The sequence below is a fragment of the Colias croceus genome, chromosome 9, assembly GCF_905220415.1.
Source record: "Colias croceus chromosome 9, ilColCroc2.1".
Classification (NCBI taxonomy): Eukaryota; Metazoa; Arthropoda; class Insecta; order Lepidoptera; family Pieridae; genus Colias; species Colias croceus.
In genome coordinates, this window is record NC_059545.1 from 1,345,378 (window position 1) to 1,361,095 (window position 15,718).

Genomic DNA, 15,718 nt, shown 5'->3' on the forward strand with positions numbered 1-15,718 from the left:
TTATTTATTTTTTAGATTTCAAAACAAACATTTCTCATTTTTGGTACCGAAGACCAGTAACAGAAAATAAATTGGTAAATATAATAATCTTAATTTTTTTTTATTTAATCCTGAAAACTATGTGCTCTACGTTAATCGATGTGCGTGGTTATTTTTGATAGAATGTTAAAAGCTGTCATTTAAACTTACGTCATGAATTGAAGTTTAAATATTATAATAAATATTATAGACTACAGGCCCGTGTTGAAAAAATTATGGGTCATTTGACCCACCAGGTGACCTATCTAGAACGATATAAGAGCATTAAATAATAAGATTCAGCACTATGACATCACTTGTAAGCTGTCCACCATTGCACCTGTGCAGATGAGAATTCGAAAGTTCAGGTATATATTTTTTCCTCTTGTCTCCATTATTTTTGTACGGCGTTGCGGAATAATGGATTAAAAGCAGTATAGAAATAGTATGACACAGATGCCGTACAAAATCAAATGACCAAATTTACCCCGGCAACTGTCGAAAAATAAAAATAAATTCCGACTTTGTGGACCACAATTTTTGTGTTTATTATTATTATATTGTGTTCCCGGCTAAATGCGGATTGCATTTTTCTAAGTTTTGAAATATTTCATGACATAAATCATCAAATTCCGTTCACTTTTTTGAGCTACAAAAAGTTTTACTAACACTGTTTAATAAAAAAAAAAAAATTATTCCTTGTTAATACTCACATGTGAATGCAGTACACACACAGCACACAGAAGCACAACTGTACAGAGTAGTGTGACACAGAGAGCGGACACGAATAGCGCATGTTTGAGACGAACACAGTATCTCCTGTACAGGGCTTCTAGTTCAAGCTCTGTGCCCTCCTCTTCTGTGGACAAATGGAAATGCGTATTAGACTATGAAATTTAATTAACACTAAATATTTCCTTATTTTAAAGTTAAAGGTTTTTCAAATTATAATGCAAAATATTAAAAAACCAATTGTTTGCTTTTCTAACTTTGAAGGGATGACTTACACATTAATTTTTACACCTGCAAAGTGTAAAAATTAAAATTTTGATAAATGCATGATCCATTTTAAAGTTGTAAGCCTATATTTAGTGATGCATATCTTTATTGCTCTATCATGTAAAAACTGAAAACGGGTTAACGTATTTGGATGGAATTATGCACACATAGATGAGTTTGGAAGCTATCAATACTTTTTATATCTGTCTTCAAACTGAGAAAAGCTTTTCAATTCAGCCGTATTATACTCCTAAATCGTTCTATGGAATTGAAATTTTATATTCAGATCTATTCAAATAGAAGAAACATTGAAAATGTTCCAAATTGATTTTTTTATCAAAAAAGGGGTGTAGTACCTACGAAAAACGTTCCTAGCCCTTTAGACTGCACGAAGAACTATTATAACAAAGATACCGCAGGCGGAAAGTTAGGATTACTAAGAAATATTTAAAAATGTACATAGTACGAAAACTAATTCTAGTAAACAGTAAAAAGAGAAACTATAAATAAACTAAGTATAATAAATCTTAAATCAAACACAGTAAAATAGGAATTTCCACGATTAAAATAAATGTCCCAACCCCTGCGGCAACAGAGATATTAATTTGAGATTACTATATACTAAGTATATATACTAAGTATATTATGTAACATTTCTTGTAATTAATAAAGAAATTTTTCATTTTCATTTTCATTTTCACTTATACGTTGCTATGTTACCAGAAATATAATTTTTATCAAGCCCAAAATTTGTCCCGCTCTCCTATGAAATCTACTTTGTAATAAAATTCAATAAAAAAACATCTAGCAATTACGTTTAATTTTGAGTCGTTTTAACGTAGTTGGATTACATTTATTTGAGTTTGAGTTTGAGTTTGAGTTTACAGATAAATCTATAATAATGTTATAAAGCTGAAGAGTTTATTTGTTTGTATCAGGAACTACTGAACCAATTTGAAAAATTCTTCGGTTTGAGATAGTCCATTTATCGAAGAAGGCTATAACAGGCTGTTATACATAATCACGCTAAGACCAACAGGAGCGGAAAGCTCCGGGTAAAAACATTGTACACGGATAGTACTTCTTAAGCTGTTTGTAAACAATAGTATGTAATATTAATGAAAATATTATGTAATTAAACTCAATCGGTTGAAGATAATAGATCAGAAGCTTGCAAAGAAACCATATAAAAAAAATAAAATGTGTGCGTGTACTAGTGTACACACGTAAGAAGTGAAACTTCTTTAACATCTTATTTTTCAAAAAAATAATTTACTATATGCAACTTTACAGAAATACGTCGAATCACGCGTGGTAGGGATAAGAAAAAGATGGCGAGTAACGGAAAAATGTCACGCGCAACGAAAAAATGTTATACTAAATTTTTTCCAACCCCGATAAAGAAGTTTCACTTCAATAACAGATAACATTCATATATTTTATAGACATATAAAATATAGTAATGATTACTAAAGCCCAGTTTTGACTGCTAATAAACCATTAATAAACTAAAGACACCATCATCAATTTTCAAATAAGCAAATGATAAACGGTCACCAATCCACCTTTATTGAGTTCTATCATAAAATCCAAGGCTTTTCAATCAACGTAGAATATAAAATTTATCGAGGTAAAACCTTTTGGGGGACAGATAAATTGTCGCTTGCTAAGATCCGCCATAAAGCTGGGAATGAATTAAACCACAGGTTGGGAGCAAATAAGCTTTAAAATTAGATTAGTTAAGAGATAAAGGTTATGTTCTAGAAACTAGAATCATCGTATATTACGTTATCATGACTTTCAAGAATGGCATTAAGATTTCATCTCTTATTTCAAGTCTTTTTTAAAGTAAAAATCACCCGAGTCGGACCCGCACGCCGAAAATTATAAAGCAGCTGTCTTTTTTTTTATAATTTGTAACTATAAAAAATCTAGTTATATCTGCTTTTATAGCAAAACCATAAATTATGTAGAGTTCCAAACCTATCAAGAATTCCGAAGGTATCAAGTTGAAATTTATATTGAACACCAGTTCCTTGAAGATGTGAAAGCAATAAAAGGTACTGCCATTTGAAAAACAGTTTATAAAAAAAAACTATATTAGGAGCCTGGGTCATTAAATTTATGTAGCAAATTATGGCGGAAAATATCTAAACGATTTATTTATTTATTTATTTATGCTACAAATTTTCGCACTTTTCAGTAGGTACCTAAAAATGTGGTTAGAAACAACGTCTAATAGTACAAATAAGGGAATAATTGTGACAAGTATAAATTTAAAAGCATTTATTATATTATGTGCCTTGTAAGCTCATTTCACAGCTATTTTTCAAACTATTAGCAAAGAACAAAATAATATAATGATAATATATAACAAATACATAAAAATAACAAGGCCCGTAATTGCCTGCGTACATTTTAGTTTTTCAAGCTAAATTGAAATGTCATGATAAAAGTAGAGACGAGATTACACACATTTATAAAAAGGGTCACAACATTTTTTTTTTTTTTTTTTACAGTACAATAGGGGAGCGCTTGGCCACGATCTCGCCTGATGGTAAGCTGAGATGTGGCCTAAGATGGAGCGCGCTGCCCTAGAATGTACCTGTTCACTCTCCTCTTGAAGACCTCCATATTGTACTCGTCGGGGAACATAATAATATTTTCACAAAAAATTGGATTACAGAAGAGAAGCTACCAAATTATTTCTGAAGATTGATGTAAAATTGTGTTGCCCTTAATTGTATTAACTTAGTAATAAATATCAAGAACAATAAATTGCTTATTATAACTATCACGTTTTGAAGAGAATTGAATTTTCACGAAGAACGCGCCTCATAATGTCATCCTGCTTTTTATGCCCCGCGGTTTCACTCGCGTGGCTCCGCTCCTGTTAGTCTTAGCGTGATCATATATTATAGCCTATAGCCTTCCTCGATAAATGAGCTATCTAACAAAGAAATAATGTTTTAAATCTGACCAGTAGTTCCTGAGATTAGTGCGTTCAAACTAACAAATAAACTCATCAGCTTTATAATATTAAGTTAAGTTTCATTAATATATTATATAAAAAAATGTGTGCGAGTACTAGTGTACACACTGACTTAATTTTTCAATAAATAATTTACTATATGCAACTTTACAGAAATACGTCGAATCACGCGTGGTAGGGATAAGAAAAAGATGGCGTAACGGAAAAGTGTCACGCGTAACGTAAAAATGTTACACTTAAATTTTTTCCAACCCCGATAAAGAAGTTTCACTTCAAAAAGTTAATTTTGACATTATTGTGCTGTTTATCGACTTGATTAACTAATTGAGACTACTGATTGATATAACACGCAAGGATTTTAAATTGAATACAACCAATAAACTATGAAACAAGTGAACCAAAATTCAGTTATCACCAGAGACCTAAAACTTTGATCTAGCTCTATATTCATTCATGTTCTAAATCAAATATTCTCAGACTAGATTTATAAGTATAGTGTATTCATCGTATATGGAATGGTTTTGTGGTTATTATTAAGCTTTATTTGTAGTTTCGTTGTTTCTTAGTTTCACTGAAGTTAATTGAGTTCTTTTGCAAATGTAAATCGAAAGGAAGAACATTTTATTTTGGAGTAATTACGTAGCATCCATAATAGGATTTTATTAAATACAGTTGAATTGAGAACTTCCTTTTTTGAAGTCGGAGGAAATATAAGTCGATGTACTCTATCATAAAGAAAAATCAATATTTATTTACAAGTAGATTTCATAATGTATGTGTAATTATTATAAGTAGCTCTTTAATTTCTGAGCATGTTAATAAGAAACTATAAATTACTAATTAATGGAGATACCCGTAGGGATTAGCTAGTAATGCTGGGATGTTGTTTTATCTCCATGTTTGTTTAATCAGGTTTTACTTACTTAATTTACTTTTTACTACTACATACTATAATAATTATATATTAGTACTTTATAGAGGTTAAAGGGTTTTGGCGTTTATTTGTAACATACGCCTTTGAAGTAAATTACTCTTGGGTAAAACAGAAAGTATGAGGAATTTTATATTTATTATTTCGAGGTATCGCCAGCACAATATTATGTTAAATAATTATTGTACTAATATCAATTAATATATGAAATTATTATAAGATCTATGCAACGACAAGACGGCTACTCACGTACCTATTAGATATTGGAATAATCTCGGTCCAACCAAGATTGTTCCAATATTGGCAATCAGAGCAATTTTTCTGTTCTCTAAATTGCCCCTGCTTGCTTATACACATGACAATTAAGAAGTCAATTAAGGGTGCAATTCCAAAATTGCCCAAAAACCAATAAAGAAATTTTGAACATATTTGAATTATCTTTTTATTTGTTACATTTCTATTAAATTAAGACAATAACTGAAAAAAATACATCATAATCTTAAAAAAGTGGACTACGCGGAGCAGGGTGAACAGCTAGTAAATAAAACTACGCACAAACCTCTTTAAAAAAGCCTTCAAATAATAATAAGAGATAGAGAGAGGAGATAATCATGTGCCTCTATAATAAGAGCCATGTGTCTCTACTAAACTAGGGTAGATATCTCATACACCAATATTTCCTTTCCTTTGTCTCGGAAATTCAGAAGCAAAGTGCTATTAGCGTCACTGTATAGTTAGGTGCAGGTAATGCAAGTTACTTAAGCACTTTCAAAGTGATCGCATTATCAATATGTAACTAGCTTTCTGCCCGCAGCATCGTCTGCTTTGTCTAAAACCTAATAAATTATATACTTAAACCTTCGTCTTGAATCACTCTATCTAATAATGAAACTGCATCAAAATCCGTTATGTAGTTTTAAAGATTTAAGCTTACATAGGGACAGCGAAAGCGACTTTGTTTTATACTATATGCAGTGATAGTGATGGTGCATCTACACATTCGTGCGAATAGCGAAGCCAATTACGAACACGCATATGTAAACAGCACTCTCTGTTCGCCTTGATTCGTGTATCTAAGAGCATTTTTCCGACATAATCGAAGAGAAGACAAATGTGTGAACTGTGGTTTGCATCACAATCCTATGTACGAATGTTTCGTCAAATATATCGTTCAGTCACGAGGGGAATGCCAATGACGAACGTGTAAATCCAAACTAATATTATAAATGCGAAAGTAACTCTGTCTGTCTGTCTGTTACTCAATCACGCCTTAACTACTGAACCAATTTGCATGAAATTTGGTATAGAGATATTTTGATACCCGAGAAAGGACATAGGATAGGTTTTATCCCGGAAATCCTACGGGAACAGGATTTTCTTTGAAAACGCGGGCGAAGCCACGGGTGGAAAGCTAGTGCATCATAAGGATGCGAAGATAGACGATAGACACTAAAACATTAAATGGTCGTAAAAATTGCTGTGATTTTATAAATAGCATAAAACTCTTGTAAACGTTTCATATTTTATGTTAAAAAGTAACTTGAATAATTTTAAATGAAGGTAAGTTGTGTACATTCATCCTTATTAAAATTCATTCATATATACAACAATTGAATGCTCGCATCCTTATGGTGCATTTACACGTTCGTGATTGCTATTCTCCTCTTGCTCTTGCCATCATAGATCTATAGACGTAAATTTATATATTATTGTGGTGCAATGTTATCTCCCTAGGTAAACATTCATGTATAATAAAAACATTGAATTAATTTTCAATTTATTATGAATTTTCCTGTAATTAATAATTGTGATTAGTGATAAATCTATGTTGCATGTAAAATATTTGTATTTCTAGATTTTATTGTATGTATTTTATTTTACCTTAAGGTTTTCAAATCTTAACTAGTGAAATAAATTATTAATTTATAATCTAACTAGCGGTCCGCCCCAGCTTCGCCCGTGGCACATATTTTGCAATAAAAGGTAGCCTATGTTCTTTCTCAGGGTCTGAAGATTTCAATCTATAGTGGTTTAAAGTTAACTCAAAAATGGACCATTTTCGTAAATTTTCTAAAAAATCTTAGAGAAAGTGTAAGAAATGTATATAGTATGCTATATATTCGTGATCTACTCAATAAGCTCTTTCATTTGATACCACACACGGCATGTTTTGGAAATTTTTATTTTTTTCTTTGTATGCCATATTTAATTACCGGGATGCGGGCAGGGGGACCACAAAACTGGTTGGCAACATCTGTCTATAGGATGTCTGGGACCTATACAATATATATCAGAAGTCAAATTTAGGTCCGCTATTTTTGTAAACGAACATCTCCTTGGAGCCTGCTCTATTTTACGTTTTCAATATAAAATCATACGAATACAATTATAGGATAAATTTTAGGAAGTTGGATGTCCACTATCATTGCCTATGTACATACACTGCATAGTTTTTTTCTGAATGTCTTTTTTATTTTGTGATTGTTATAAAAAACACATGAAAATTAGGTACTTAGGTAGTTTTAGTTATGCCGTGTATTATGTTACCTCAAATTACAGTACATACATAATACTATGTATATTTTTGATTTATAGTATTACGAGCTTTCCACCCGCAGCTTCGCCCGCGCAGTCAAAGAAAAACCCGCATAGTCCTGTGGGATTTCCGGGATAAAACATATCCTATTTCCCGGGGTAAAAAGCCTCGTATGTCCTTTCTCGGGTATCAAAATATCTCTATAATTCATGCAAATTGGTTTTGGCGTGATTGAGTAACAGACAAGTATAATATTACTATGGATTAATAAGGATATTATACACGTACATCCCTCATAATGAGCACGGATATATCATTAGATAAAACAATAAACCGGCCTTTACATTGACTCTTAACTTTGACACTGCAATTGTCTACCAAGGTGAAAATAGTTGTTGTACTCTATATAAATTGCTTTGGCATCGAACCAAAATTAGACCACTACCTGACCCTTATGTCAATGGATTAAGAGCTATAATTCGTTTATCTGTTGAGATTAGGCGTAAGTGCTCCGATTGGCATCTTCATAATATACAAATAGAAGTCTGCTTCCTTATTTTTGTATCAACACGATTAATCTGTCGTTGAGCGTCATTCATATTTGTTTTTTTTTTTTTAATAATTGACATGTGAAGAGAATCTGAACAAATTTTTATAAGATAAAATATGTTTTTGTTTGGCTATGATTTTATTCAAATACTAGATTTCCGACCGCGGCTTCGCCCGCGTTTGCAAAGGAAAACCCGCATAGTTCCCGTTCCCGTGGGATTTCCGGGATAAAAACTATCCTATGTGTTAATCCAAGTTACCCTCTATATGTGTGCTAAATTTCATTGTAATCGGTTCAGTAGTTTTTACGTGAAAGAGTAACAAACATCCATATATCCATACATCCATACATCCTTACAAACTTTCGCCTTTATAATATATATATTAGATATTAGATTAGATGCTTGACCGATATTAAACACTTTTACATTTAGAATGCTACAACTCTACCGATATATGAATTGGCTTTTGTTTTTAGCATACTAGGTCGTAGTTAGCGGCTTATTTGTGTAGTCGTAGGTCACGAAGTTTAAAACTCAAACACACATAAATTATATACATATTATTACATATTTATTTTGAACTAGCGATCCGCCCCGGCTTCGCCCGTGGTACATATTCACGTTTTCTCTACATAAGAACCATCCTCGTACTTCAAGGAATATAATAAAAAAAGAATTAAAGAAATCGGTTCAGCTGTTCTAAAGTTATGCGCTTACCAACACATTTTGGGATTCATTTTTATATTATAGACTAGTGGTCCGCTCCGGCTTCGCACGTGGTACCTACATGTTTAAACTATCCTATCTCTCAAGTTGGATTGAACTGCACATGGTGTGCGAATTTTATTAAAATCGGTTAAGTGGTTTGGGAGTCCATTGAGGACAAACATTGTGACACGAGATTTATATATATTAGATTTACCAGAGCTTCAAGGTTGGGTTCAGACTACAAGGCTAAATAATATATGTAATATACTTTTAAAACGTCAATACATATATTAGACTCGACTTCAACGAATTGACTCTATAGATGCCAATTAATTAATTACGATAATTTAGATAGATTTGAGTAGATTTGATAATTGCAATCTGAGTTTGAATTCCAATTTTGTATGAAATTCAGAACAAGTGTCTGTGGCTTATTACTTCGATAAAATATTACAGAAACATTAATTGATACAACGTAGTGATGTCAAATCATCGACAGATCAAATACAAATCAAATCAAAATTTGATTTGATTTTTAGTAAAATTAAGGAAGGTTATCTAGATAAAAGAACTAGTATCTTAGCTAGTGCTTAGGAAAATAATATCATAATATTATTTCTCATATTAAAGGAAGGATAAACGTACTCGTGTACATGTTTCGCAATTTATGACAGTTTCATATTATAACGAGAAAGAATACTGCCATAATCTTGTCAACTGATTCCTTAGAGCAAGAAGAATTTCCTACAGCTAAAAAAAATAATTTTATAGCATAGTTTTTCTATAATAATATAGATGCTTTTCATTAACTTTTTTATCTCTTTTAGTTTATATAGAATTTGTTATTTGTAATGTTAGTATTGATTGTAGATAAAGTTCAGGGTTCGATTCCCCGGTAAACAATATTTTGAAATCTCGGTTAGGGCCAGAAGGCTTATCATCTACTTGCTTATAAAGGAAATCGATAAATTATACATATGCATTTGTCCCATACTTCACTACTATATTTAACAAACCCTCATAAAACAAGAACACAGTCTGTAAAATGTTTCTTTATTTCCTATGATAATAGTAGATTGCATATAATATCCTTCAGCGCGGTGAATCCTTAAATATTTAATACGAACTTTACAAACAAACAGCACAAACGATTCACAGTTTGTATACATTCACGTTACGACTAACAAGGTTTTAATATTGTATTCGGAAAAGAATTGTATAGCAGGCCGAAAACTCTTTGTATAAACTGCATTCTAGTTTACCCGATTTTTTTGAAGTGAAACTTTCTAGGTCGCGTCATGGTAATACCGTCACGTCATGTAGCAAGGCGAAGGTTTTGGTATCATTTAATCTTGGCAAAGAAGTTTCACTTCTGACACATGTGCTCGGCACACACGCTCTTTTTGTTTTTGCTCCTAAACTGGCGAAGACCAAAGGATACATATTACATACATAATGGTACAGCCCATGCTGTACCATGTGCTTAACTTCAAATTTGATTACACAAATTTATTTATGTAAGTACCTAACCAAAAATGATTACATAAATAAATTCAGCCATGGCTGTCCCACTGCTGGGCAAAGGCCTCTCTTCCCTTCGTCCACGTCTTAATATTGTGAACAATTTTAATCCATGCCTTGCAATGAGAGTCCAGTTCGTATCGCCATCTGATTTTGGGCCTTCCACGCAGCCTTTTTCCATTGTCAGGGATCCACATTCCACATAGTGGTGATTTTTGCCCACAACTATTCGGACATTCGGCAAATATCCTAGTATAAGTTTTCTTTTTGTAATTTTGGCAGTACAATAAAATATTTAAATAAATAAATAAATATGTCCAGCCCAGTTCCATTTGAGCTCGGCAGCTTTATGGGCTACGTCAACAATCTGTGTTTTTGAGCGCAGCGTTCTATTTTGAATACGATCAGACGATTACACAAAACTAGGGACAATTTAATAATTTTCGGGCAAGTTAATTAAATAGAAGAGAACCAAAAACGTCCTTCTCGGGTTTTCCAGTGGTTAATGTAATATTATAGCAATTAAGTTATTATGCTAAGAAAGGTTTAATTTTGGCAGTAATTACGCTAATTTCAGCTTTTACTGTATAAAATTATGTTTGAGAGCACTGTGTACTTTTATTACTTAGTTACTTCCTTGGAGCAAATTTTGTGAAATAAACATTTTATTTATGTCGTAAATTATAATTAATTTTGTTATATATTTCTACGTACGTTATGTAATTAGAGGCTTTAAAATAATGTTTGTAATTTGTATTACGTCAAAAAATTTATAAATCTTTTTTAATATTTTAGTCTTGCTATTTTAGTCTTTTCCTTTTGTGTATAAATTTGCTTGCTTTACATAATATATATTATAGTCAACCGATAGAATCGATTTTAATGTATTGAACTAAATTATACAGTAATGAGAAAAAAAATAACAAACTTCTTTTATTAAATTCTATTGTCCACAAGAAAGACAATTTTCTTATCTAATCACCCCTTACCTTCAACGACTACTTCCTCTATGTCATTCATTTTTAAAACCGATCAAAAAGTGTAATAAAACTCCTTGCTACATTTTTTTTCTTTAAAAAAAAAACACAACAAAAGCGCGCGAAAAGTTTGGGCGGGAAAATTCGTTCCCGCGTACAACCGTCCCTTCTGAATAACCGGTTCAAACTGGCTCGTACCATATTGAATGACTGGCGTAAATAATAAAAAAATATTATTGATAGATAGGAAATAACCATTATGTGAATAGGTTATTATTTAAATAAACTGTTAACACATTGTTGGTATGTGTTCGATAATATAGAGTTTGGCTATATTTTATTGAAGTAGGTCAGTAAAACATAATATTAGCTTCTCCTGTTGCTTTTCATGACAAGCTTTTTTGTATGTTTGTATGTGACTATTTTATGGACAATTTTATCTCACTTTGAACGGAATAATTCAACAGATTAATTCAAACTTTGTACACTTATCAATGATCGGTGACAATACAAATTATTTCAAAGTTCTTTTTAAAATGTGTTTTTTTTTATTTATTTTTACTTATAGCAAATAGTTATTATTTATTAAAAATAAGATAATAATATGAAAGTGTTAAAGTAAATATGACTCTTTCATTGTAGAGTCAAAGTGTCTAGACTCTAGTGTATAAATCACTACATAGGTAGTATTATACAAAGTCGCTTTCTCTGTCCATAAGTCCCTTTGTATGCTTAAATCTTTTAAACTACGCAACGAATTTTGATGCGTGTTTTTTAATAGATGGAGTGATTCAAGAGGACGGTTTGAGTATATAATTTATTAGGTTTAAGACAACCCGGGCGAAGCCGCGGGCGGAAATCTAGTCTTGTATAATGCGACTATTGTCTGTCTAAATTATTATATTATGTTAATAAACTGTTTCACTTAACCATATTTATTTGCTTTGTATGTAAATTTCCGAACGTTATTTAGTGATCAATGAATGTTAGTTTTGTTTAGATTTAGTCTATCAATAATTTAGAACTTTAATATTCTTTTTAATTATTCGTACCTAGTTAGTTGAGTAGGAATTTGCATGTTAGCTCGTGTAGTTGTGATTTCACTGTAATAAAGATTTTAAATTAATCAGTTTTTATTCATGTTCTTATTAAAAAGAAACGTATTTCATGTGAATAAGGAACTTTATCTAACGGTGCATTTACATCAAACGAACATAGAGCTAGAGCTAGAGCAAGAGCATTCTTTCGTGTTCTTTTAGTGTACACGAAAACTCGTATTCAGTGTTGTTGAGACTTGAGTATTAGAATAATGTATAGAAGCTTTTCGAATGCACTAAGAACAACAAAAGAATGCTCTACGCCTGTTTACATTAAAATAATTTGACATAGTGGCCCGTGGGGTTAGAATGAGCATTCGCTCCTTTGATGTAAATGCACCTGATATTATTGAAGACAAATGGAAGCACCATGTTCATCATCTTAAAGCAAATCAGAGCAAAAAATTCATTTCAATTATCTAATATCTCCTAATACACCCGAAACAACAAAGGAATCTCATTCATAATGCAACTTTACAGCCTAAAGTATAAAACGAGGAAATTAATTCACATTCTTTTATCATTGTTTTACGATTGTTTTGACTGTTTGTTCAGCTTTGATCTTCATAATTTCTTTAGCTATAAATACATTCTTTTTTTACAAAGCATAATAATATTATAAAAAATTTGAAGAACTTGACGTTTTGTATTTTAGAATGTAGTTAGTTAATATTACAATACAAGTAAGTATGTAGGTTTATCTTATTTTTACAAGTTGGTAATGGTAAAGCAGTGATAATCTAAATTCTAAATGATTCTAAATGCTCAGAAGGATCCTTTTTTAAAGGAAAACATAAAGTCCATAATACGTTCGTAGATAATATCGCAAAAGTGGCTAAGAATACATCACTACATAGTATAAAACAAAGTCGCTTTCTCTGTCCCTATGTCCCTTTGTATGTTTAAATCTTTAAAACTACGCAGCTGATTTTGATGCGGTTTTTTTAATAGATTCAAGAGGAAGGTTTTAGTATATAATTTATTAGTAGTTTTAGTATATAAGTTTTATAAAAAGCGGGCGAAGCCGCGGGCGGTTAGCTAATAATTATTATAAAACTAAATGTAATGTTTAGTCTTGTGTTGTTACGTTTCGGCGTTATTCATTTCACATAAGTATATATTTTTAATATTACATTACATTTTAGTATTTACATTATGACATATTATATACGTATTATATAGAGTTAAAATGTAAAATTGATATGATTTTAAAAGAGTAACTACGGAGTTTCTTGCCGGTTCTTCTCCGTAGAAACTGCTTTCCGAATCGGTGGTAAATGTTAAATCTATGTTATGACGATTCAAAAGTGCTTCTAGAAGAAGTCTAATTGAATGAATAAATGTTTGTGTTTGAAAGACTAAATGTAAAAATATACATTTAGTGATTTTAAAAATAGATAATTGCATTATCATTTGCAAAGCCAGGTTGACACATCGGAAATATCGAAACATTCCAACATACAAGTGATAACTGCGACACAACCGACTTCAAACTTGCACTTGCAACATTTACAAATACAGACAAAAATGCTCATAAAACAAAAACTACTGGGTAGGGATTGCAATCCGGCGTCATTTTCAGTCCGGCCGGATACGACCGGATTCCCATCAATCCGGCCGGATCCGGCCGGATCCGACCGGATTGATTAAATCAAGATGATTTTCGCTTTTTACGCCGTTAGTACACTGACGCATTCGCGTGCGGCAGCTAATCTCTGCGAAACTATACTGAGTAGCGAAATATCTGCGGAACGTTAGTAAACAGCAATTTTTTCGCAACTTTTTCGCAATGCGTCTGTGTAATGGCCATTTCGCATTTCCTTGCGAAACAATACTGAAAAGGACGCAACTATTTCATCTATCTATGTGCTAGAGTGAGACATATCATATGCGAAAACCTGCCATACTACTGACAGATTTTTCGTTGTTTCGCTGCCGCACGCGAATGCGTAGGTGTACTAACGGCGTTAGTACAAAATAAGCGAGTTAATCAAGTGTCACTGCACTTATATGTAGGTAGTTTGTAAAAAATAAATCACAAATATATAAAATCGACTTTATTTCCTAACCAATGTTAAGACAAATAGACAACAAGAAAACAATTAAGTAAGTACTGTAGGTATAACTAGTTATAATTTACGACGTAACGAGTAGCTCAGTCTTTATAGATTTCAGTTTCACAGATAGATCAACGACGACGACGATCGGCGACGAACGACTCGCACGCATGAACACTACGCACAACGCATTTTAAGTACCTACTCATGCAACAGCTATATTATTTTCCCACAAACTGCTAGCACCGGATCCGGTCTTCGGATCCGGTATATTAGTACCGGATCCGGTAACCATTAAATGATGCCGGATCCGCCGGATTACCGGATCCGTTTTTCCGGATTGCAATCCCTACTACTGGGCCTATACGAATAAAATTTTTATGGGACCAATTCGACACCATCCCGCATCGAACAAAAAAAGAATCACGTAAATCGGTTCAGAAACCTCGGAGTAATCGGTGTACATACATAAAAAAAAACATACCGGCCGAATTGATAACCTCCTCCTTTTTTTGATGTCGGTTAAAAATACATGGATTAATTACACTAAAAGATAAAATCGTACACTCGTATATCAAGCCCAGGTGTTAGATACACGAAACACGATACATTCAGAAATGAGTAGAAACCCTCAGAGGGTCTAAATCCTCCTTTGATTAATGCCCTCTGTGACCCTGTTCTGTGAATGATTCCACAATGTTATTGTATGGTAATGTATTGGACAAATGTATTCATTTGTGTTATAAATGTAACTTTATTTTACTTTGCCTATATTTTAAAATTTGGGTCATTTTTTATGTAAGTAGATAATAATATTATGTTGCGGATATTGTCATGCAATGAAAGAAAACTGCAGGTAAGGTTATTTTAACCAAGTTTATTTGTAGAGAGTTATCTTTTTAATTACAACAGAAAATTCTGCTTTCAGAAGGAAATAACATAAATGTGGAGGTAGGAAGGTGGAATTCCTCCATCGAAAAAGGGAGGATATCATTCAGATATATATCATATCAGAGGATAAGTTGTTGATTGAGGCAACATTTGTTATCACTAATCGTATTTTAAAATAATGCTATTGTTTTCCATTTAATAGAATAAAAATATTTTATTGTTATATATTTTTAATCACAAACAGAAATTTTAACCAACAAGTCCTACCTTCTAGATCTAGACTATCATAATAACTCAATCAGTACATAACAATTTCCTATACTAACATCTTTCTTAATATGTATATATAAATCTCGTGTCACAATGTTTGTCCTCAATGGACTCCTAAACCACTTAACCGATTATAATAAAATTCGCACACCATGTGCAGTTCAATCCAA

General features: G+C 32.1%; 1 protein-coding gene across 1 annotated transcript in view; it reads right to left on the bottom strand.

Annotated features, from left to right (window-relative positions):
- LOC123694127 (adenylate cyclase type 2) overlaps positions 1-15,718 on the bottom strand; it is a 171,834-nt gene that overhangs the window by 120,359 nt on the left and 35,757 nt on the right. The window contains exon 2 of the mRNA XM_045639440.1: positions 732-877. Coding sequence (XP_045495396.1) covers positions 732-877 — 146 coding nt within the window. The remainder of the gene's footprint in view (positions 1-731; positions 878-15,718) is intronic.